This window comes from Citrus clementina, unplaced genomic scaffold (assembly GCF_000493195.1).
Source record: "Citrus clementina cultivar Clemenules unplaced genomic scaffold, Citrus_clementina_v1.0 scaffold_4, whole genome shotgun sequence".
NCBI lineage: Eukaryota > Viridiplantae > Streptophyta > Magnoliopsida > Sapindales > Rutaceae > Citrus > Citrus x clementina.
The window spans coordinates 5,799,958-5,826,047 of NW_006262274.1; the positions used below are offsets into that span (position 1 = coordinate 5,799,958).

The 26,090-nt window shown below is 34.4% G+C and overlaps 2 protein-coding genes across 3 annotated transcripts; both read right to left on the reverse strand.

Annotated features, from left to right (window-relative positions):
* Window positions 1-1,128: 1,128 nt before the first annotated feature.
* LOC18045729 lies at window positions 1,129-17,763 on the reverse strand. Of its 2 annotated transcripts, none has more exons than XM_006436341.2 (22): window positions 17,284-17,763; window positions 15,648-16,032; window positions 15,428-15,544; window positions 15,270-15,349; window positions 13,194-13,340; window positions 12,953-13,101; window positions 12,727-12,857; window positions 12,465-12,587; window positions 12,252-12,325; window positions 11,359-11,952; window positions 11,087-11,198; window positions 10,801-10,938; window positions 10,202-10,528; window positions 9,506-9,779; window positions 8,112-9,373; window positions 6,881-7,283; window positions 5,859-6,760; window positions 5,691-5,756; window positions 5,480-5,605; window positions 3,171-3,415; window positions 1,770-3,061; window positions 1,129-1,547 (listed from the first exon to the last, which is right to left on the reverse strand). In XM_006436341.2, exons 1-22 carry the CDS (start codon window positions 17,409-17,411, stop codon window positions 1,507-1,509), a joined length of 7,116 nt encoding a protein of 2,371 aa, XP_006436404.1. In that variant the 5' UTR covers window positions 17,412-17,763; the 3' UTR covers window positions 1,129-1,506. The 2 variants fall into 2 exon arrangements, with proteins under 2 accessions (XP_006436404.1, XP_024042580.1); XM_024186812.1 differs by lacking the exon at window positions 17,284-17,763 and adding an exon at window positions 16,802-16,820.
* A 1,213-nt stretch (window positions 17,764-18,976) lies between these two features.
* Window positions 18,977-23,659, reverse strand: LOC18045730 (RNA pseudouridine synthase 3, mitochondrial). The gene is made up of 9 exons (XM_006436343.2): window positions 23,267-23,659; window positions 22,523-22,591; window positions 22,278-22,436; window positions 22,075-22,122; window positions 21,901-21,981; window positions 20,853-20,969; window positions 20,649-20,750; window positions 20,377-20,535; window positions 18,977-19,614 (listed from the first exon to the last, which is right to left on the reverse strand). Exons 1-9 carry the CDS (start codon window positions 23,561-23,563, stop codon window positions 19,231-19,233), a joined length of 1,416 nt encoding a protein of 471 aa, XP_006436406.1. The 5' UTR covers window positions 23,564-23,659; the 3' UTR covers window positions 18,977-19,230.
* Window positions 23,660-26,090: the final 2,431 nt, after the last annotated feature.

Below are 26,090 nucleotides of genomic sequence, written 5' to 3' on the forward strand. Positions count from 1 at the left end.
GAATAATCATTGGAAAGTTGGTGGTGTGAAATAATGAGAACATGGTGGGTGTGGCTTGGAACGAATATTAGGGGAAAAGATTATGAATGATAAAATGAAAATATATGCAGAGTGATGACTCATGAAACAGCACGGACAAAAGTTTCTACAAGATTACATGTGTAAATGATATACATAATGCAGAAATAAAACAGTTATTTGTTCATGTGCGCTAAAATATTGTCATATATTTTCTTATGTTACTGGGATTCATTTTGTTTAATAGCAGCATGAGGAATGGTTGCATCTTTTCCCAAAGAGAAAGTCTATGGCACATTAGAAATAATACAATTAATTATTACATGTGTGACGTGTAGTTGAATTTAATATAACTACTATTTACATGTTGGTTTTCAAAATAAATGAATATATAACATAATATTATTTATGACTGAAGTAGTAAATATTTCCCATGTATTCTGGCCAAATGGTGCAATGTGCTGGCCTGACTGACCTACATTAGTCAGACACTTGACAAAATGAAGTTGAGTGGATGTTGAGGAAGCTATTTGTTATAAAGGTTATTGTCTATTAACGAAGTCCAGTGAAGAAGATTGGTGGGTTCCTGATACATTCAATAGAATTGTAGCAGAACCTAGGCAAATTAAAATCTCGTTACAATAATATGTTTTGCCAATCCCGAGCCTTCGGGTCAACGTGCTAATTTATAAGTCGATGAATTAATATCCATTGATTAATAGGTTTTTCTTAGTTAAATGCCATTAGCTTATCGAGGTTCTACTATTTATTAAGTCTTCTATATTCCTTTGGTTAAAGTTTAGATAAAATGATCTCAATATTCATCCAAAGAAACACATAAACTATACCTTATCACGGACCACGTTGACGGGCTGTTGAAGAGCGTTTTGCCCACAAACAGCAAGAAAAAGTAGAATGGAGAATTATGCAGTCTTCCTTCAAGCAATTTTGATTCACCTAAGCACATTTGGTTCTGGGTTTGACCTTATTTAATATATAGAAACAGCAGCGTTGTTTTAGGCGAAACAAGTCTTGCAAAATCCGCACGGTTTTCTAAATGAATGGAGGCAAATGTTTCATTTTCACGAATATTAATTGAAATTTCATCCAATGACTAATAATTGCAACAAATTTCAGGATGCCTATGCAAAGAATATTAGGACTTCGAAAAATATATTTTGGGAAATTGCTTTTGCACTATAAAGAACTAAGTATTTACATCAACTATTACACACAAGGTTGATATACAGAGCGACCACCGATCAGGCAGTAAAAGTAGAACCACCCGTCCACAACAGTTGCTGGCCCTAATAATGATATTTCAAAACTTGCGAGAGATGCAGTTGATTATCTCATTCCTAGCCGTGAAAGGCAGCCTTGCAATTTTCCTTAAAAGTTTCGAATAAGGAATATCATTGTCAAGCCCCATTCAAATCTTTGGACCAAAGACACCAAAAGACAAGCATGGGTGCTCAATAATTTGTCCCTTCACTGGTCTTGCAATGCACTTTCTGAGGATGCCGCTGGAACTGCCGGAAGCAAAACAAAATGTATGTAAATAATATTTCAAATGTGAATATTAAAAACAAAGAAACCCATGTAGCAAGAGTTTGAAGCCACTTTGGTAACGACTACAAATGCAAATTTAGAAAGCTACTACCCAGAAGCATGCTTCTCATTAGCAGAGAATCTCGCACTAACAAAGAACAGTGTTAAAAAACTTACATAGAGAAGTAATGCAGTGGGCTCACCTTTTTTCCTTTTGGGTGGTCTGATGCCACCGCCAGCGATTGAAGTTGGGGAAAGAGACCTTTTAGTGGGTGCTGGTTTCACTGGTTCTGGCTTCTTCGAGGAAATGAGAGAAGAATAAAGAATGGCATCAACAGCTTCACGTTGTTGCTTTCTTTTTGCGATTAAAGCGTCGGAACTGCCTACACTATTAGGATTTCTTCCTTGATCATTTGCCTCTTGCTCCTTTTGACTACCTCCAGTTGAAGGATCCGAACCTTTCAATTTTTTCAAGCTTCTGTCCTGCTCAAAAGATTTGCTTGAACCTTTTGAAACCTTGAACTTCGAGTGCTTATGACTATTACCTGCTTCATGTCCAGAGTGGTCTGATTTACCCTTTGAATATTTATCTTTCTGCTGATCTAAAGGTGCACTTTGGTCTAGTTTACTCTTTGAATATTCATCTTTCTTCTGATCTGTAAGTGTATTTGAAGAACTGAATTTCTTTTTGCCGCTCTCTTCCCCTCTGGTTTCACTATCCAAAACATGCTCTCCTAAAACTGCTGATTTCACACTCTTTGATGTTCTGCTCTGACCATTTGCAGCAGCAGAAGGATGATCAGTCTTGGGAAGATCAGATTGATCTCTGGCTCTTCTTCTGCTAGTTTGTAGATCTTCTCTCTTTGCCGAAACAGTATCATTATCTCTAGCAACTGCCTTGTTACACTGAGCCATATGGTCGATATCTCTTGTTTTCGTTTCTACACCTGCCCTACTCTTGCGACCAATCTGTTTGACAAACTGATTAGTATCTCCATGCTTTTCAGTGTGTTTCAGCTGGCTTAAATGATCATCCTGAAGTTCAGAAGAATGGTTCTTCCTAAGAGAGGATTTAAACATGGACTTAAACATGGATGCATATGGCTTTTTAATTGATATGACCAGATTTCTCTCCTTAGCATCCTTTACAAGAGCAGCCCAGTTATAATTCATCTGCAAAGTCCTCGCATTACCTAAAATCCATAAAGAGAGTCTGGCTCTCGTCAAAGCAACATTCATTCTTCTTACATCAGCAACAAACCCAATACTGCTTGAGCGGCTCCCAGATGAAGCAGAGGATGAATCTGCTGCTCTAACAGTGGAAAGTATTAGTATGTCAACCTCTCGGCCTTGGAAACCATCCACAGTATTAAATTCTATATCAGATGTAACAGAAGATCCAAATGCATTAGAAAACTGAGAACGCAGAAGCCCAAGTTGACTCTTGTATGGTGTGATAATGCCAATTCTTCCACCAACAAACTCAGATAGATACCTTCATGAAGTAGGTAATATACAAAATTAAGAAAAAATCAACTATGAACAACTGCACATTCAAACATAAGTTAAAATCAAAACTAACATTTAGGGTGAAAAACAAATACCTCTTTCTGAAAAACCTGAGCAACTCAACAGCAGCATCAACCTCATGCTCATTATAAAGGGAGAATGCACCAGCATTCTTACCACGAAGCTCTTGGCCATCACTAATGTCATAAAATACATAGGGCCCAAGACCTCCAGTAACATGAAAAGGTGCTGATTTTCGCGACATCTCCTCACCATTCAAAAGCTTATTTTCATAAAAATGCAATGAAGGAAACCGACATATGTCTGGGTGCATCCGGTACTGCCAATAGAAGAAAGCTTGTAAGTAAAACAAACTATTGGTAGTGATCATAGATGTCAAAGTTTAATCCTCTCCTAATTTGGTTCCATAGGACAGATATATTACTTAGAAGGAAACATATTGTAGTCCCAGGCAGATGCCATATCGGCAGCACTCATGTGCCCATAATATAAGAGTCAAATAATCAACCTATGGCAGGCTTCATTCCCATATTTATACTGAAGTTGGGGATAAAGCTCAATAAAAGCCTTCTTAGTTGGTTTAAGGGACTGGATTATATTGATATCTAAAGAAACTAATGAGAAGTTTCTCTCTCAACTTTCTCTAGTTGGATGTACTTTACTGTCTTAGAGTCACTCTCTCTCATTTCCCTGATTAATGTTAGCTAACCAATTGATAACTTGTAGACTAAGTGGTAAAGCTCAAACCATCAACCAACAGTCTGTAAGATTCTGAATATCCAAAAGTTTCATGGTCTTCAACACAATTAATTTAGAGGCCCATGAGGAAAGAAAAATATAGATATTCGTATTTGACTTTACATAGAATAAACTAAATATGATAACTAGCACGTATGAATATTCAAAATTATTTAGATACAGTGAAGTCTGATTGAAAAATACAAAACTTTCTTTTCTTCCAAGGACAACAGGGGAAAAAAAAAAACTATCCCAGTCCACAAAATAGTTTTTTAATCTTCCTCATCTTAGAGGATGCAGGAGAATAATGTAACTCAAGGCAGGGCTGGCAGACAATAAAATGATATTACAAAGAAGAGCTCATGCCAACGCGGTAGAATACAGTCGTTAAGTATCTGAAATTCAGAAATTTTAAAAACCCACATTGGTCAAGTGAAAATGAAGCTGGAAAAACTGCTGGAATCAAAATACATCCTACAGGAAGCCCTTAGGATAACCAAAAACTGGAAATCATTTCAGTCCAAGCTTATCTACTATAAGCACTTCCATCATAGAGATTCATAACTAGAATGAGCCATCAATTGCAAGTTAACAATATACATTCATCTTGTACAACCATTGAATTAAATTTCTGATAATATTAACCAACTTTGTATAAGCCAAAACTAACAACCTTAATAACACTTCTCACAAGTGATAGCTTTAAACCTTGCAACGCATCTTTTGATATATGTATGCAGAGAGAGAGTATTGATTTGAGAGATGTTGCTTATGTTATGGTGACTAACACTACCACATAGTGTTGTTTGATTCCACAACTTCAGCAACATCCACAAGGGGCTAAAAGATTGCACCACATATGCAGTTGCTCTCTACAAGGTCCATGTAGTTGCGAACAGGACCAGGGATCCCAGATTATACTCATAACCAGAGATCCCACATTTAGGTTTCAGTTTCATCTGTTCCATTACAATGAATCCAACAGCACCAGTTTTATTTTTTAAAAAAATTAGTTCAATGGTGGGCCCCACCACATTGACTTTTTATTTATTTATCTTCACTTCTTCCAATGGTGGGCCCTTGTTTTTTTTTTTAATTTTTGATTTCTTCAAATGGTGTCAAGCGGTGGGGCCATCATTAGAAGAAATTAAAAAGAGTAAAAATAAAAATAGGGCCGGTGGATCCACAAAAATATCTCAGACTTGGTTCCTAGATTTTTTTTTTGGGGGGGAATGTTCTAATGGGGGTCCCATACTTTAATAGAATATGGGATTCCAAAAAGACAAAAACACACATTTCAATATACTACAAGATAAAATACACTGCGCTGAAGTGTGTGTTTATCTTGTCTTCTAGTTTATCCCTTACTTTAAAGTAAGGGACCCTCATTAAATATATACACACATGCACATATACATATATACATAAACATGAACATATGTATACATCCATACCTAAGTGAATACAAGGTTAATTATAAAATTAAAGTTTTTCCCTCGTTTTTTAATTTAGTGAGGGTGAAAACAACTTGTTTACTAAGTTAAGATATATTATTTTAGCTTCTAGTGTCATTTTCATAAGCATGACATGTCCATGATACCTGACACCTGTACAAATTAAATGAACCAAGTCTGATTCATTTCACCTGTTTGGTTAACATGACAACTGGATGTCCCGCCCTCTGTAAACGCTCAAACATGCTGCACTCATACAGGAATTTACTCGCAACATTAGACAGAACTGTTGCAGGAAGCTGCTTCGGATCACCAACCTTAACAAATTTCAAACTTCAGTAAGAAACTCAAGTATTCAATTTAAATTCTTTAAGTCTAATAGATAAATTAAGTTATCCTTACCATAACACATCTTGTCCCATATGACTTTAAAAGCTGGAGAGGAATCAAAGTTGCAGGTTCTAAAGCCTGTAGTGCCATTAGAACAGAGATTAAAAACTCAAAATGAAGCAACACAACCACTGAAACAATGAAAAGCCTAACATGCTAAAGTTCATGGACAAGTACTACCTGGGCTGCCTCATCAATTACAACAGCATCAAATAAAGTATTCTCAGATGGATTGCCAAATTTAAAACCTGATACAGATTCGGAGCATACTCCATAAAGATCTCCACCACAGCCACTTAAAGTAGTTACCACTATTTCAGCTTCCTTCAATATAGACTTCCTCAGTTTATGTTTTAAAGCTTTGGTTTCTTCATATGATTTCTTTTCCTGCACCTGAGCAGCACCAAGTTCTCTATAAATTTGTTTCTTTTGTTCATACAGTTTCCGTAGCTTTGCCTCTAGTTCGACATCAGACAATTTTACATCATCCCCCTTATGAACTTCATCATCCAACATATTTTTAGGGTCTGAATTTCCATCCTTGGTGTTAGCACGCTTAGCTTCAAAAAACCTAATACGGTCAACTAACTTTTCCAAATTAGAACGTAGGGTAGAAGAGCGTGTACAGAATTCATTCTTTGGATCGGTTAAATGCATCCTTTCTTCAGCCAAACGATGGTCAACAAGCGTATCAATAAAGAAGGGTAGTGAATTTGGATGAACTGTTTTAACATTTCCAACCCTTACAAGATATGGCTTATACGTCTTACCATCACTACCATACAGACCTTCCTTAGATATTCTTGATACCAGCTCATCAACTGCTGCATTTGATTGAGCACAAATGAGCACCCTTGCTCTCACAGAACTTTCTGATGATTTTTTATCCCTTTCTGAATCCTCATTTATTTGCCTGGCTAAGGCAGCATCCTGCCATGCCCTTGCAATTGCAGCAGACTGGCCAATCTTTGGCCTTGAATTGATGCATGAACTATAATTTTGTTTCAGATGACTTTTTGGGGAAGTTCTAGTAGCAAGCAATGCACTCACAATGGCAACTATAGTTCGGGTCTTCCCAGTCCCTAGTTATTCGAATAGAAAAATAAAAAAAGAAAATAATGCTGCCGATGTCTGATCCACTAAAAGTTAAACAAGAAGGGAAAATGAGAACAAAGAAAAAAACCAAAAGTAGTAAGAAGTACCTGGAGGACCCTGAATAAGAGACAATTCACAATCTTTCTTCCAGCTAGATGATAATCCAATAGCAACACTGATAGCTTGGAGTTGACTTTCATTAAAAGAAGTCTTTAAAATTTGCTGCAGTTGAGAAAGCTTACCCAGGTCTGGTTCTCTTGATTCATTGTATCCACGGGAAACATTGACAGGATTCAGAATAATTGGAAGTAAAGGGATACTCTTTAGTGATGATAAAGCATGAAATTCTCGAAGCTGAGGTGTAATGCTCATAATGAGAGTAGCATGCCATTTGCTACGTTCGAGAAGGTTCCTCCTAGCTTGATTCAAACGTACAGATCCATTCTGAAGATAGAACCTGATGAGCAGTATACTTGACCTTCTGTTGTTGTCTCTCTCACGTCGTTCCACCTGAGGAACAGGTGAGTCCTTCAGAATAATAAAAACATACGATGCAAATAACGAACAAATTAGAGAGATATAAATGTCAAGCACTGATCCAACAGAAGGGTCCATTTCTACCAACGATCTAAATAAGATCCAGTACTTTGCCACTTAAATATCTTACAAGTATCAACCTTCGGTGCTTGATAGATATTAAATCGTGGGCATGTTTGAGGAAGATGGTGAATCTTCAAGAACTGAAAAAGGGAGAGATTACAAGTGGAACTGAAATTTAAGTCTTACAGCAGGATGCAGGACACCAAAACTATTAATCACCACTTAAGAATAACTTTGTTATTACATAGGTACTATGGTCCTTCAAAGACTTATCCAATAAAGATTAAGAACAGGTTTGAGATGAGAATAAGATACACTCATACACACATTTTGAAGAAAATATGATGTCAAAGGATAGTAGAATCATTCCAAAGACTTCTTTATTTTTAAGACTTCAATATTATTTTTTAAAATGTATTTGTGAGTCTGCGCACATCCGTAGTATCTCAAACTTATCAAAAACATTTATGCCTTTATCATTTATCACCATCACCAACCATATGCCCTTCTCATTGGCTACAGCCACAACAGCAGGTCTCAAAAGACACTACTCTTCTCTCTTTTGACAAAGGCTGTTCTCATCTGGTTTAAGAGCCCAGGCTGGCAGTTATGCTAGTGATACAATCTCCTAGAACTATGGTTTCCAATAATAAAAGATGTCAAAATAGTTTGCCATTTGACTAAATGTATTGACTCTCATTCAACTCTTCACACATTACAGAAACTAAGAAATGATACCTTTCCAACCATGTGAACATCATGAGGGGTCTTTTGTGGAGACACTCTAGTGAGCAAAACAAGGTCATTCTCTGAGAAGATTTTAGAAGTCACAGAATCATTGTCGTCATGGACAAAGCGAACAAGATGAAAGTCATCAACCCTCTCAACAGACAGCACAGACAGACTACCATAGTACATGTCCTCCCATGAAGACATCTCAAGAAAGGAACTATGCAACTGTGCTTTGAACTCCTCCAGAACCAACGGCCGAAAGATACTCACAAATTGTTCAGGTGATTGAAAACACACTGGAACCTCCTTCAATTTGCAATGAACACGATTCTCATCTTCTCTAGAAGATGCTAATCCAACTGTTGCAAAATAATCTATTTCCAAAATGGGTTTATACCAGTCATCAAGCTTAGGAGGCCCGAACCTTTTAACTCCAGTCTCCATCCTATGCAAGCCACATCGATTTTCAAAGGGTGATTTAAGTTGAATGACTTGTCGTTTAGGAACAAAAGGGCCTGACTTTGTCAGATATGTCTGCTGATGTTTCCCAGATTTAAAAGAAGACTCCAATGGATCATTTTCTACATCACATACTAACTCTTTCAGTAATTTATTGGTAGGTTTTGCAACCACATTGGTGCTAGCTTGATTCACATTTTTGAAACTGGAGGATTCAACTGGTTTATTCCTCAAACCAACTCTATTTTGGAATGAAAGAGAATCACTTGCATTGAATTTGGAGTTTGATTCTTTCTTCTTTCCATCAACAACTTTTGAGTCTAGAGAATTGAGAGATTTTCCGACTGATTCGTCCAAGACCTGCTTTGGGGAAGCAGGGCCAGAACCATCCAACAAATCCTTAGAAGAATCCAAGATAGAAACCCTGTTCTTCAAAGATTCAGTTTGTGAAGCTCTTTTATCAGATATAGGTGCCCCAGTCTTGCTAACCACAACACATTGTCTTGACTTGAAATCAGATAGAAGGCCCTGATCAACTGAAGGTTCTTTTTCTGTCTCATCATCCGAAACAACAATTAGATTATCTTTACTTTTGCTAGCTATTGTTTCAGAATCCAGGATTTCAACATCCATATCCTTCACAGGAAAAGGCCTTATATCTAAAGTTGCAGATTTTCTCTCCACAGAGAGGTCCTCAGGAAAGTGTGCCATTGACATCAAGGTCTTTCCACTATTGCGAGATGATTCCTTTGATAGTGAAACACAAAGGAGTGATACTTTTTCCACCAATCCATCCATGTCAAGATGATCTAAGCAAGGAATGAAAAATTTAACCAAAAATAAATATGTGACACAAAAATAAAAAAAACATGGAGCAAAATAGTTGATGATAAACAGGAAAGTGGTATTTGCCAACATAAGTTATCAAATGAAAAGCTCACCAGATGAAATGAGATTTTCAATGGAACTGACGGTCAACAAGGAAGTACCACTGCACGAGTCTTTTAGCAGGTTTAGCAAACAAGTTATTGTTCGTTTCCAGTAGACAATAACGACTTTAAGTTGTGACTTTCCCCAATCCACCAGATCATGAAGCCATTTGAAGTCAAATACATTTTGCATTGTTGTTGCAGAATACCCAGAGAGTTCAGCAAGCAATGGGCAGACTTTTCCGAAAACAACAGGTAGGATCTCAAGTACGCGAATACAAGTCATCTGAAACAATAAGGGGTACGAGACTAAATTAGCCTGCTTAGAGAAAGCAGTCCATGCTATATCCACAAGAAAATCATAGATGATATGCACAAGTACTTCATACTTCCTAGCAAACCAAAATAGTAGAGTTGCGATTTTAATAGATAATATTTACAAGGCACAGACAAACAAAAAAAAAAAGGTTTTCAATAGACCCACACAAGTAGGTGTGAATGCACCCAGGCACAGACACCCACAGACGTGTTCCCTAATCTAATTACTCCACTGGAAAGTAAATGGCTTTTCAAATACTCATACAATGAAACCAACAAGTAAATAATAAACGAATTTACAAAAAACAAATCATCAAGAATTCACAAGAACAGGAATAAAACAAAATGGGACTAACAGATAATATTGTCCTAATTAGATCCTGAATTTACCTGACAGAGACTGTAATCAAGAAATGTTTTCCCCTCTTGCAAACACCTCTTTACAGAAGGCCATGTAATTTCCGACAGCGTGTAATGAAACTTCTCCCATAACTTTAAGTCAATATTTGAGGAGCATCCAGTATTTGCATCAAAAGATTCAAACTGCGGCTGCCTTAGAAATCCACCTTGGGAAGAGAACATTGTAATACTTGAGTGACCAGATGAACTTTTAAGCAAATCACATTTGGGTAAATGCCCTTCCTCAAATATTTTCCGAAGAACAAAGAAAAAGTGATGTAAACTCTGAAATTTTAATAGAACAGAATCTAGTTGAACCTGGAAATGTGCAAAATGGGGTTATCAGTTCTTTGTTCTTATATCATAAAGGATCTCGACATTCCACATCCTTTTATTTATAGCAACCATTTATCATAAAAACACACCCAAGGAACATAACTTGGATGTCAAATGAGTTTTAATAGGTTCAATGGCTATGAGAAGAGCCAAAAGGTTGATTTTTTTTTCTCTTTAAAGAAGAGAAAAAGGAAAAAGAAAATAGAAATTATCATCAAATGACAAGACCTGCTTAAAAGAACTCTAACACTCACCAGTTTCAAAGCATGTTTCAAGCCCAGAAAAATGGTTGACAAGGAAGAAGTGGACGAGGAAAGAAATTTCAGACCAGAAGCAAGACCTCTGGTGTTCGACACTTGTTCCAAAATACACTTACCAAATTGTCTCACATTCTGCATCAAGCAAAGACAGAAAAAATTATATTTAGATCTTGGTCGACGTTCAATTACAGGACAGAGAGAGTATGAGTGTGTTAAAATTGTCAATTGATGAAAACCATAAAGGTGAAGTTACGATTTGATAAAAACTAGACACACTCACATCATTAGGATCCACAAGCGAAAGGATCAAGCTTTCACCCATCCTTGGCTCCCAAGTCCACTGCTTTCGAAGCTCTCCCTGTCCTATTTGAACTATAAAATGTGCAGTTAACCTGTAAAAACACATCCACAATCCAGATTTGACTAATTACTTAATATAATTATAAGCAGCAGCACTGTCATATTCAATCAACTTGAACACATATAATAAATTTATCAAAACTATATATCAGAAAAGATGAATTAACAAAAGAAGATAATGAGTTTAAAAACCTCTTGAATGCCCTTATTAAAGGAAGACACATTGTTGACACCTCCATTGAGTTCTTGGACACCTTTCCAGCTCCACCATCATCACAACCAGTTGGAGCCTTCCACCCAAATGTAGAAGAGATTTCTGTAGCAGATGACGACAGCCAAGCTCTGACATCAAGTGCCATTTCCGCACTAATTTCAGGTTCTACAATAGAAAAGTGAGATCGAGCCCAGAAGACAACCTTGGAAAATGACACTGGTAGGACAGAGGGATTGATATCAACTAGAACATCAATCCACAACATTGGAATGCACATCCATACTCTGAACTCCTGAGAAGTAATTCTACTTTGTGCGGTAAATTCATTCCAAGAACTATTATCGTCCTTCTCATCAACATCTGGATCAAATGGAAACTTAAGATCATCCTCATCCTCATTCATCTCAACAGAAATTATTGTCTCAGTTCTAAGAGGTCTGGCAGACTTCAGAACGGAAGTTACCAAGGCAGCGGCATCAGACACTATAATAGTTTGTATAAGGTCAAAGGCAGGTTGCCGCAGAGAACTGTGAAGGGAAGAATCCTTCAGAGAAGACACAAGGAAAGGGCCCCTGTCCATTAAAGTTACTGAAAAATGAGTAGTGTGAATTTATCTGTATATGTATGTCGGTTGAGGGGTTTGAGTAAAACTGAAAAGAAGATTTGATTTTCTACTCTAAGCTTGCTAAAGAAAATGGAAACCAAGGTCCACTGTAAAAAAAATTATCCCTGAGTTTGCATGAAGATACAAGTGAAACAAACTTCATTTTCTTCAAACACTCTGACTTTGAGATAATTTTTTCTTAAGTATCTCCTTTCCATAGCCCACAGATATAGTCATAACCAAGTACAAAGGAACTGATTTACATACCACATATGTGCACATTCGAAGGGTGGGCATGGTGGGTTCATCTTGTAGCCTCGGTGTATAATAAGAAGGGAAATCTGAAATTGCACTTTTGCAAAATGCAACAGAGATGAGCTAGAGCAATAGAACCGTTGAAGAAAGTGAATGATGAAAACAGACATGGCAACATGCCACATTATGCAAATCTGTTTAATTTCTAGAAGAAGTAGCATGAACCTTGCAGGCCATTTGTGCAGTTAGAACACTGAAGTTGCTGCTCACTGGGACTTGATAAAGGAGAAAGTACAGAAAATGCCGGCGCTGCTTTTCATGTTCCCCATCTTGCAAAGCTTCAAGTGACTGAATAATTTGGAATCATACACATTAGTCATCCAGAAAGCTACCCAAACACTATGATGTAGACTTAAAAATCGAAAAGAGTAAAAATATATTATCATATATTTATGAAAGGGTGAATGAAGATGAACAATAAACATACCTGCAGGAAAGGAGGGAAGAGGTCAAAAATGTCTTTATGGATTTTCTCACTTCGAGTATGAAAACACTGACCAAGCAGTGTATTTCGCATCACACTTGGCGACAATGTAGACCTCAACCAAAGTTTATAACCTTAAAGCAAGCATATACAGTGGAAAAGGAAAAATAGAGAATGTCACTCCAACTTTAGATGAATAATCAATTTAAGAAAGGGGAAAGGCACCTACCAAGCATTTTGAAGAGTTCTCTCAGACAACTAACTGCATGAGAAAATTCAGGTGAATCTCCACTAATATGGTTGAGAACAGTATCAAAGAAAATGGGGTACCGTTCAAGTATCCCTTCTTCTAGTGCTGGGGGTTCTAAGAACTCAAGCCTTCAAAAATTAAACACAATCAATCATAAGCACCAAAAAGAGAAGAAAAGAATATTTATAAAGGATTAAGAGTTTTGGCCATCGCTCCCTACAATGACGTGATTCCAAGCCATATAGGTAAGCGTTTCAATCGTGCCCTAGGCCTTGAAGTCTTAAAAGTTGATGTCAATACTTCAGTCTCTAAGAAACCAATAAATTTCTTAAGCAAAGGCTGCATAGGTTCCAAGTCTGTTGCCCTCCTACGACCAAACAGACAACATTATTAGTTTAAAAAGAGAGAGAGAGAGTGAGATGACACGTATCATCTATGCCTTAGCCCAGGATATTTACTGCCAAATAATGAAACTGGACATCTCCAAATATTCTGCAACGATAATCAATATTTTTCAAGCCTACAGTAATTATACATTGTTTCCGAGGCAATTAAATGATACTATTAATTCTAAAATACCATTTCACAGCAGTCAGAATTCAATGATTTGCCATTGGAAAGAAGTAGTCTGCAGAAGAAAAGTCTGCATCAAGTAAGCAGAGACCAAAGATCACCAAAGATTCTCATTTTCCTTCTAGTGGCTTGACCAGTAACCAACCATGAGAAATATAATTCCGTGGTTAAACAAACAACCATCATGATTTCTTTATATCTTTCTTATCTAAAATGTCAGATGCACATAAAAAGAAATACTATGATTTAGCCTTACTCAGTGTTTCTTAAACCATACAGTATATTGGTTGTTTTGTCTGGAAAAGTACAACAAAAAACAGATTGCTGTATAGAATTCAGCAATTCCGAAGTCAAACAAGTCCTAAGCGTTTATGCATATAGAACTCTCAAAAAGTTAGGGTTTACAATGGTTTGATTTTGTTAGTTGATAAAGCAACTTCATTTCAAAAGTTATAATAACACTTTGAAAGCAATAGACACAGACAGAAACAGCACTAACATTACTTCCCAATTAATCTATATCTTCCTAAGCTTTTTATAAGACTCTCAATTTGGTTGCTTTTATTGTAAAACGAACCCTAAATTTCATCTGTGTTTTAAGATAATAAAGCTCCATGTATAAAGGATTGGGCACCATAATATTATATATCACAAAAAAACGAGGCTTAGGGAACCCTCCAGAAGCATTACGTTATTGATGCTTTAAACTTGATCATTGTGATAAAAGTTGTGAGCTGCTGTTCCTTTAGAAACCAGATAGAGTGGGAAATAAATAAATAAATTAAGGATGAAGAGGGTTTTCTTGGCAACCAAACATAGTTTGAAGGACAAAACTTAACGATGCAAATTTTTTCCATTGACTTGTTGAGCTCCAGCTAGATCTAGCCATTCCTTTACTAGTGTTTACCAAAAGTAAATGGGATAATATAGCACAATTGCTAAGAATAGATAAAAAAAAAAGGAAGAGTAATAATGCATATAATTAGGGAAGCAGTGTAAAGTGAACAATTGTTAGGCCTTCAAAATCATATATTTGACTCTGGGGATCATAAGATGCCCCATCTGAAAATGAGTTTTTTGACTTATCGACATTCAATTGGCTTTGGAAATCAATTCTTTATAGTTGGCCATGACTTTGAATTCTTGAATGGTATAAATTCAGATCAATATGACCTCGTAACCAGTGAATTAGCAGTCATCCATTTCCTGGATGCTTGAATTGAAGAAAAAACAGTTCTAAACACCCAATGATTGGGGGGAAAAAAAAGTTTAGTGAGAAACTAAAGTAAATATTAATGTTAAAAAAGAGAGATACATATGTCCAGTTCTTCACACCAGCTGTCTACAAAATAATAACACTAATATAAACTGTTTAAAAATAAATAAAATGGCCCTCCAAAGGGTGGTTATGCCACACAAAATAGACATCCAAAAACTGCCAAAACTTATGATGAACTGAATACAATATTTAGATTTATACAGTTAAAATGAAAAGTACAAAAAGGCACAACCATTCAGCCCCCAAAACAGTAAACTTCAACCTAAAATAATCTTCAAGTTGAAGTTTTAGAAAAAAAAAAAAACTGAAGCATAGAAAACTGGCAATTAAAGCCCCTTCCCACAAGGTAAAGAACACATTAGCAATATCATCTGCATATCTATAAAATCTGTGACATTCAAGTATACCAGCACAACCCAAAAAAAGGTTATTAGTAAATAATACCTTAATTTTCCCATAGATCTGGCTAATCTGCGACCAATTGTACGAACTCTTCTATTGAAAAAAAACAATGCAAAAACACCCTGACAAGGTAGAGTGAACTTCATGAGACAGAATCTAATAAAGAGAAATGAATGACAAAAAAAGCAAATAACTTATACAGGAAATAGTTGATGTCCATCCAAAGCCAGTTCATGCATATTATCAACTGCTTCAATAAATGTTTCAAATTCAGTGAACAAGGACTGATCATCCAATAGGACAGGGAACATCAAGACCTGTGATCAGATAGATAGAAAACATAAACCAGGGTGAATTCACCAAATATTGGAAGATATGAAAAATGGAGCATACAAAATAAAAATCAATTGAACGAACTACCTCATACATGATGCAGATAACTTGATTATTATCAATTTGAGGATAATACTCTTGATGCGCTAATCTTGCATTTATCTCTCTCAAGTACTTAGTCACCCTTTCCTCATCAAGACTTCGCAATACATCAAGAAGAGGACCAATGACACCTGACTCATACTCCATGCTATACATCTCTTGCGCTTGGTGGTGTTGAGAAACGCACTGGATGCAATGCTGCATTTCTCCAGAGATCCTTTTCCACAAAAGTCTGAGCGGAGAGTCATGGCACTCGTCTTTAAAGTAATTGTAAAACAACTCCAGGTATGGCCCCATTATGTCCCATGAGCCACACCATATGTGATTTTTTTCAGGCAAACCAATCAAGAAATTGAATGCATCTGCAAACCTAGTTGAAAAAAGAAAAATGAAAATTACTCCCCTTATCTTGAACAAAGTAAAGCAGGTCAAATTGGAAAAGCCATACAGTTAAAATATAGCACACTCAACCTGTCAACATATTAAGATACAAACATGGAGGGCATGCTTTTCACACAGTTATTCTACCATCATTAAGATAAGAATTTTAACAGTTTTCCCAGTGATCATTAAGGATTAAACCAATAAAAGAATTCTGGCACAAAAATGTATTAGTTAGATATAACTATGAAGAAACTTATTTATTTTAGGTGATATGCCAAGAAAGAACCAACTGTATTATTGAGAAAAACAAGAGAACATTGATGGGTTGTGGGATAGAATTCGCCTTTTGCTTCATTTTGGGCATTAGTCTCTATAAAGTTAAAGATACCTCTTGTTGCTTAATTCATTTTTCTTCATGCATCTGAATAGCAGAGGGGTTTTGGAATAATATATACATTTAAGTTTGCATAGTGTAAGTCAGATATTTATCGTAAATCTTATTGCAAACTAGTTTCTTATTTCACCATAGGGTTTTCAGATGATCCTGAGGACAACTGGTCCGCAACACAGATGCAACAGTTTTTTCTTCAGTACTTTAAACAATTTGCAGATTCTAATATGAAAAACTGAAGAAACTCGAAACCAGGTGCCTCTGCAGTGATATGTTTCAGGATTTGAAAACCAAATATTTTCCAATCAATAAGTAACAAGAAGTTCTCCATAGAGAAAAACAGTGACAGTGTCAATAAACTAACTTCAACTAAAACACGCAGAACTTGCATTGTCCAATTTGATAGGTCTCTAACTTTCCTTCTTCCAAGGTAGCTTTGTACATCCAAACAAAAGAAAAATATCAATTTCAATGCATTTCATTTCTTTTCCATCCGCTTCCCTCAAACACCCACAGTAATCGTTAAAGGCCTCGTCGGCTTTGAATTAGCGCCAATTAACTATAATGAAATCAAATTCAATAACTAATCTGAAAAAGTAAATTATTACTTAAACTATTAACCAAACCAAACCAGCAGTTTAATTCACTGGATAAAAAAATTAAAACAATAAATAAATAGTGCAATCTAGTTGCATAAAAATTGAAAAATTCGTTTCACATGAAATGAGCTAAGAAACTGCCACTAAAAAGACAAGAACCAAATTTTTACAATTAATTTTTTTACTCACTTCAAAGTATTTGAACGTACATTTAATTAAAATTAAATATATGAAATAAAAGTTTTACCATTTTTCTTTAAGCCCATCAATCCGGCGTCGTTTCAAGGGATCGTTACCGTCGTCCAGTTCCTCCTCTTCTTCAATTCCTCTCCATCGATCAAGTAACTCTCTTCGCGACGGATTCTTATCCGTCATTTCTTTTTCTTTTATTTAAATAATTAGATTTTTTTTAAAAAATTATGATTTTTAAGTTTCAGTTATTAAGGCGCATTTTAGAGTAGGGTTTCTTTAGAGAAGAGAAAAGAAAGGGAGGGAGAATTCATCGTCACAGTTTAGACAGTCAGAGGGACTTTAGCTTATATATGGTGTCACGCCTCACGACACCGTTCCACTTTGCGAGCGAGGCGAAGCCGGGAATGCCAAGAAATTACCATTTAAGCCCCAAAGATAATAATAGTTCACCTCTTTTATGTGAACTTTTCACATCTTTTAAGATATCAACTTAATGATTTTCATAATGAGCATATGACATTAGCAATCATGATGCCTTCCTGATAATGTAGGCAGCTGGGTTATCAAAAGAGAGAGCTTGTAGACAATAATTTAACAAAAGGAATAAATGAATGGTATTTGAATCAAATTATAAATGAATTGGTCAAAATTCTGCTAATTCGAATTTTATTTATTTATTAAATAAATTAAAATTTCAAAATTTGAATTCAATTCATGTATTAAATGAATATTCAATTTAATTTATTTAATAAAATTAATAAATGAATCGAATTGAATCTTAATTCATTTACTATTCATTTATCTTATAAGGAATCCATAATAAATCAAATTAAATATGAATTCGTGTGTAAAAATATAATTAATAAATAAAAATTAAACAAAATAAAATATAAAAAGAGACCACAATTTTAACATCCTACAAAATACAAACTTATTATCATTTATAATTACTAGATGAGCCTTGAAACTTTAACATTATTTCATAAATATTCACAGACAAATAAGTAATTTAATTATATGAATTACAAATGAATTTTAAATGAATATATCATATTCAACTTGTTTATGACCCATTTATTAAACAAATACATGAATCAATAACCTCAAACCCGGATTCGATTCATTTAATTAGCAAATTGAATCAAATTCACATGTTTATTAAACGAATCAATTTTTTCAGATCCAAGCCCATTTAATTCGCATCGAATCAAATAAACGAATTCCAATCCAAATTAACACCTCTAGTTTAAATATATTTTTTTGCATGACGTAATAATGCAAGCTTTGTGTAAAAAGATACATATACAAATATAAATATTTTTTATTTATTAGCTAAATGTGTTTATTTAGCATTTACTATCTTATTTCATGTATCAATACCGTTGTCTATTGAATTTATTGTCAGTTGTCGATGCACATTTGAGCTCTTGACTGTGAGAAAAATTTATATGGATCGAGTATATTCCTCAACAAATCAGATTCTGCTAAATGACAGAGCGGTGGTCACATGTTGGGTCCAACAAGAGGATCCTTCTCCCTCTGCTTTAATTTTCTAGGACTGAGGACTCACCAAAATGAAGGCAATGAATCGAGTTACAAAAAATACTGGGAAGGTTTGTCAATAAATGAAATGGGCAGAATGAAATTAACCATTAAACATTATTTGGAGGTCAAAGTGTTGTGAAATTTAAAATTAAAAAAAAAAAACCTAATAAAATTTATGACTTCAACTATCCAAGAAGAAAGAAAGGTGAAAAAGGCATAAAAAATTTGCAATTATACATGCATATGCCATTGCAAGAATAATAGTTAGGAAGAATTTACAGTACATTGATCGGACTTTCAAATTCTATAACTTATTTCTGTAATTTGATTTTCCCCTTGATACAAACCGCATCCTATCGTAACACTGATGTGACCAGAAATCGATCCCAAAACCTCTAGTAGTATCCTAAGACACTCTAGAAAAGACTACAAATCCAGTGGCAAATAATCAGTATTCTTACACTAAATAGGAGGACATTAAGTTCCAACTAATCTTCATGTGAGAAGGCATCGATGCCACAAAGCGAAGTAGATCTGGGCCATCTGGCTTTGAGCTAAGTGTCGGGAACAGATTATCTGATTTCTGATTCAAAACATTTCTGAATTTAGCAATGTTTGGAAGTACGAGCTCTCTACAGTGGAGATGTAATAAAGGAACCTTGGATAATACACTTCCCTTCTGAACATCTAGGCCGTCTGGCCTTCGCAGTTTGTAAGGTTTCCCAGACGTAGGCTCAATATCAACGCGAGGCATTTGCTTCCATCTCCGGTGCACAAACCAACCATACTTATAGTCACCAACAATTGGAGTGCCTAGAGCTTCAGCACAATGGACACGAAGCTGCAAGAAATGGAAGAAATCAAATTCGATGTGGCCAATTCTATCTACAACATTTTTTTCTTCACCTCAAGCTTATGTTTTCATTTCATTTCTCTCATTAAAAGGGGCAAATCAAGAAATGAAAACTAGTCATGATAGTCAACCAATGCTGAATCATTTGATTCCTAATTCTGACTATATCTCAAATCGAACTCAATACTTTCAGTAAAGCCCTGGTTCAAGTTCTTTATTAAAATTTATTCACATAGAGGAAGGAAAAGAACTTCAGGAATTGGAGATAATTTATCCGACATGTTTTTTGTCCTACCTTTTGAAGTTTTGATGATGATACTTATGTGGCATTGCTTTATGAGTTCATGGCCTTTCGTTCTCTTCTTTCTTAGTCCTCATGTCAATGTTTTTCCCCAGTGGCCTAAGGTTAGGTAAATTAACCAAAAAATAATAATTATTATTATTATTATTATCTTGGGCCTTTCTAAACATACTTTCATGATAACGCATCAGTAAATTCTTTAGCTGGTTTACACCTACAATTCCTAATCATGATGTATCTTGACAGGTATACATTTAAATATTATTTTGAACACAAACCTAATCATGCATGATTTTTTCTCAAGAATAACATGACCAATCATGAACCTACAAGAAGTTAACATGTGTAATAACAATAATAGCATTTCAAACCAAAACCATTAATTCAAGGCATGGCAATCTCACAGAATAAGGTAGTTTTGTCACAATATATAGGTATAATCATGGTACCTGATGTTTCCGACAAGTGAGTGGACGCAACTCGATCCAAGAGCATCCATTTATCATAGGACCTAGCACCCGATATTCAGTCACGGCTTCTTGAGAAGCTTCCAAACCTGAGTTTTGAGCCAAGATGATCCTCTCAGTCTTACCGTCATCAAGAAGAACCTACAATCAACATAACAAATACACAATCACGTAATAATCCCGACATATGACCACAAATACTTCTTACTTGATAGAAGGCACAAAAGAAGTTCATTATAGACTGAGAGGGAAACCTTAGAAAGAGGAGCATGAATTATGCCTTGCTTTTCCTTGGGAGAGCCGATGACCAATGCCCAATACCGTTGATACATTGCTTCACATGCATCATTCCAAGCCTACAATTATTCATCACAAGCTTATTGCATTTTTTCAAAAATTTAGAATTATCAAATGCCCTCTTATTTAATAGATTGGATTTTCAGAACAGGTATAATTACCTTAGACAACGATTTTGATTTATTTACGTCACTGAACAGCCAGGTTAGAAGGGACACGCTTTCTTTAGTTCTTCCCATCAAGAGTAGGCCACTAGACTCTCTGTCGAGGCGATGGACCTAAATATATCCATAGAAACTAAAAAGTAAAACAAGATAAATAAATAATGAGACGGGATCAGAGTTGAGGCAAACAATTCAAAAACAATATATATATAGTTGAGAGATATTTTAATACTAACAACCATTATCGATGGAACACCAAGAGCAAAATACAAAGGCTAAAAGTTAGCTTTGTGGAAACAACTGGCTTCCATGAAATTGGAATAATTATTTTACAAAATAATGCTTAATTTGCTTGAACATCATGCCTCAAAAGTCCCCACCATGAAAACAGTTAAACACTAATTCAACTCGATTAGGCACCAATTGTATGTCTCCACCATGCTACTATATGCAAACAGTTAAACACTAATACAAAGGCACATACACAAATCCTCTTCTGTTATACAGCTAAACTGTATATCCATAATTAGCTCGTCAAACTTACATACTTTCTAACTCCACAATGATTAAAACACCATGTTAAGAGCAGTAAATCAATTTGCCATAATGACTTGAAAATTAATTGAAAGACATACAAGTCAGAGAAATAAGACAAAGAGGATAAGTCAATAAATTTTCGTGTTAATTGAATTCGGAACCACACAAACAAATGGATAGCACATTCCTAAACCATTGTTCCATGCATGATGAAATGTGCCGTTTTCCCATTAATTTGGGCATGCTGCTTACTCCTCTCAGAAGAAAGTTTGTTACCTCTGGACTAAGCTTCGCAATTTAAAGCATTAAACTATTAGAGTACTTTCTCCTAAAGGTCTAATGACTCCACTGAGAACTCATGATGACAACCAAAACTACTCTACTAAGTTTCACACCAGTAATAAACAGAACACTTAACAAAAAAGATAACATAGGTAATCAAAATACAAGAATGCTAAGGTGTCCTCAATTGTCAACCTTACCAATTTATCTAGAGCAGTAAACTTACCAACTTAGGACCCTCGTTGTAATCATAAGACAAAGCTGCAGCTGCCAATGCATCCATGCTGTTATGAACTGGCAGATGCCCCTGAAGATGTAAATGGTACAAAGATGTCAAAAGGGCACATTACTATAAGCCAGTGGTTAAACACAAGAACAATTAGACTGTGTAGTATCAAACCTTGAGTGGCACTTTCGGCGGCTTATTTAGCACAAGAATAGCAGAATCCTGAAGTTTTCAGTAACTACTAGTCAGATGTAGCAACAAAATTGACAAACACTGCAGAAAAACTACCATAAAACAGATGAACTACATCGAACCACATACACAAAGATAGACGACTAATAGAAACAATTACTCAATTAGATAAGTTTAAGACGTGCCCTGTACTTCACTAGTCTCCGCAGATAGTCTATTTCATCAGCATTTGGATTTAAAGTTCCACTTGGTATAGTGTCGTATCTCTTTGAAATTCTACCCTCCACCATTGATACAGGTAAAAAGATTCTTGCCCCCGGTTCCATCACCTCATTAGTCTTAATCTGTAGATAAGCTGTATGGTTGTAGAATAATTAAACCCACATGAAACTAGAAACAATTATAGAATTAGAAACAAAATAATCAACACCTTTCTGATGGGTTTCATCTGTCCTTGCTCTACAAAGGAATCACCCATATTCGCACATTCCATCTGAACCTAGAACAAGAGAAGAAATCAACATATAAAATTATCTGCACACTGGTAGTACATTTTTAGTCCTTTTCAGAATGTAAAATTCAAAAATCCAAAGTTCATGAATGTTCCATGTATTTCCAAGAACAAGAATTGGAAAACAACCAAAAGCCTTATTTCATTACTTCAAAATCTTGTGCTTCCACAGTTTCATTTCTCCAAACAATCAGAACTTAAAATTTTTGAATTTCCCATGTTCATTCCACTAAACAGTTTCCATAACCATTTTCGTAAAACACTCCAAATTGGAACTTTCCAAAAATTAAAAAAAAAAAAGACAGAGAGAAGAAAAGAGCAAGAAACCAACCAAAAATAATCACAATCCAAAATAAACAACATAGAGTATGTTTGTAACTGTTGCACTGGGCAAAAGTGTTCCATAAACACTATGTATCACTTGACAAGTACCATTTTCATTCGACTCATTCACTTAAACCTAACAGCTCATGATTCCACAGCTAACAATTCTATTCCGTGGCTGGCGGCACCTCAATGCCCACCAAGGTCACATTAATTTTGACAGTGTTCGACTACTAATTTTTTTCTTCAACGGCTAGTAATTTCATTATACAGCACCTTAATCCTAATAAATAATGATAATCATCTCTGAAAATATAAAATAACTATATTGAAACTTACAAGGCCCTTGTTGAAATGGGACTGAATGACAGAATCTTGAACTTCATCGAAGTAATACTTAACCCAGCTAACGGCAGTCACGTGACATTGCCGGCCCCAGTGCTTCCCCGGCAGGTTGTGACCGGGAAAAGGAGGCAGAGACAAGAGCTGACGTGGCTTCGGACCAGCCTTCGGTGGGCCCAAGTGGGCCACCTTCTTTTCCGATACTCGGATTACGGCCGGCCGCGGCGGTGAGATTCTCGAGTAGTGTCTAATTGAAGACAACCATATGAATTCCGCTTGCTTTTTCCACATCATATTGAATTCATATTCAATTCTGTAAAAATTTAACCCAAGAAAGGGGGAAAATTTTTGTGATTTGTCCTCTGAGCGATAGCTTTGTGTTTGTTTAAATTTCCCTCTTTTTTAGGGTTTTACAAGTTTCTTTTAAAAAAAAAATCGTTGTTTTATAAACCGAGTTGAATTATAAAGTTCAAACCGGTCCTCTAAGAACACCCAGGGTGCACTTAAAGGGGCGCGCTTAGAAAATGACAACCGTGATGGTGAGAACATGTGGGCGTATCTCAATGGGCCTTCGATTCGCAACTCAAAAACTTTTTTACGAAAAAACCGGATAAATTAATTTTGGCTAAGTTGGTACCTCCATTAAAAAATATTTTTTGTCAATATTAACTTGAGTCCAACGTACTAAATTATATGTTATCGAAGACATAGGTGGCGTTTGTTTTTTTATCTGAAATTTGAATAGACCTGAATTAGTCTGAATTCTAAATAGATCTGAATGTTTGAATATGAATAATATGTTTGTTTTTTCGTCTGAATCTCGAAAAATAAGTATTAAGTTGTTTGTTTTTTTCAACTGAAAAAGTAAAAAATATGTACTTTTACATTTGTATCCTTATTAAATTTGAATGTCAAATAAATAATATATTAAATACCACAATATTTTAACATTTATAAGTAAAATTATATTCAAGTGAATACATAATTATTTTAGAATTTTAATATATAAAATACAATAAATTTCAAATTTTATCGTATATAATATAAGAAAGAAAAAAATAGAGATATTTTTATGTGGGGTAAATGTTTATGGGTGAGTTTTGGGATAGACATGAAAAATAAATTATAAAATATGGATATTTTTGACATTAGTAAGTAATTGACTTAATTCAAATTTTTCCATTAAGTAAAAAACCAAAAAAATTGGCTTATTTTATTAAGTCAAAATTATCTAAAAAATCTCATTAAGTTATAAAAACAAACCCATCTAATTAACTTAATTAATTAAGTTAAGTCATTTTAAGTTATTAAGTTAAAAAATAAATGCCACCTTAGTATCTATATTACAATTATTATGCATAAACCTGTATATAATTTCACAAGGAAATTGAATAGATTATTATATCACTTCATATCGTCTCCTTGAATTATTTTATTTATTTTTATTTTTTTCCATATGTCTCCACGCCAAATTAATCTGTACATGCACTTTTTTTTAAACTACACAAAAGAAAAATACTTATGTCAATTCTTACACTTAAGTGTAATATGAATTTTTTTTTTCACTTCTTAATGGAAGTGATTTTATTTTATTTTTGATTTAAAAAGAGAGTAATACGTTTGATTAGAAATAAAAATATGTTCGTCTTTAAAGTACTATCTTAAGATTTTTCATCTGTATAAAGTAGCATTCAATAATTAATAATGAAAATTTACCATTTATAAGGTAGTGGGATAGAATAATAGGTACTGTTGGAACTCATAAAAATTTTTTGCCCAATGAATAATTAAAAAGTTGAGATAATATTAAAAAAGTAATATTACTCTCTTCAAAATTATTGAAAATAGGGAAATTATCACTGCACCGCCTCATTTTTGCCTTATGTTCATCCAACCACCAAAATATTATAACATGTTCTCTGCACCACTTTTTTTTAAAAAAAAAAATTGTATCAACTAGTCACTTTTTAACTAACACCGTTAAATAATTTAAATGAAATAACAATTTTACCTTTAAATAAATTAAAAGGCCATTTTATTTTACAAAAACTTTGAGTTTGTAAAATAAGAAAATTATAATTATAAAAATACCCATAAATTTAATAAAAAATAAATCTCAAACAAAGGTGCTCAGCTGATTTTTATTTAATTTAGATTTTGCAAAATTTTAATAATTATTTTTATTAAAAAATTATAATTTTACAAAATTTTAATAAAAATGACTGAATTTATTTATTAAAAATTATAATTTTGCAAAATTTTATTAAAATAACTGAATTTATTTATTAAAAAAATCCCAAAATTTTAATAATTTAGGGGATTTTTATTAAATCCCAAAATTTTGTAATTATTTTTATAATTATAATTTTTATTTAGATTTTTATTAAAAATAAAAATTCTAATTTTGAGATTTTTTTATTAAATTTAGGGGTATTTTTATCATTATAATTTTCTTATTTTTCAAATTTTTTATAAAATAAAATGGTCTTTTAATGTATTTAGGGTTAAAATTGTCATTTCATTTAAATTATTTAACGGTGTTAGTTAAAAAGTGGATAGTTGATAAAAATTTTAAAAAAAAAAGTGGTGCAGAGAACATGTTAGAATTTTTTAGTGGTTGGATGAACATAAGGCAAAAAAGAGATGGTGCAGTGATAATTTCCCTTGAAAATATAGTATAATGCAGCCCACCGAAGACTAAACCAGCAAAAGTATTGAACATTCGTTATAATTTGTGTGGGAATAAAAGAACCCCAAAATTTTGGTGAGTTTACAAGCTAGTTTGACAACACTATGGCTTTTTAAAATAATTGCTATTAAT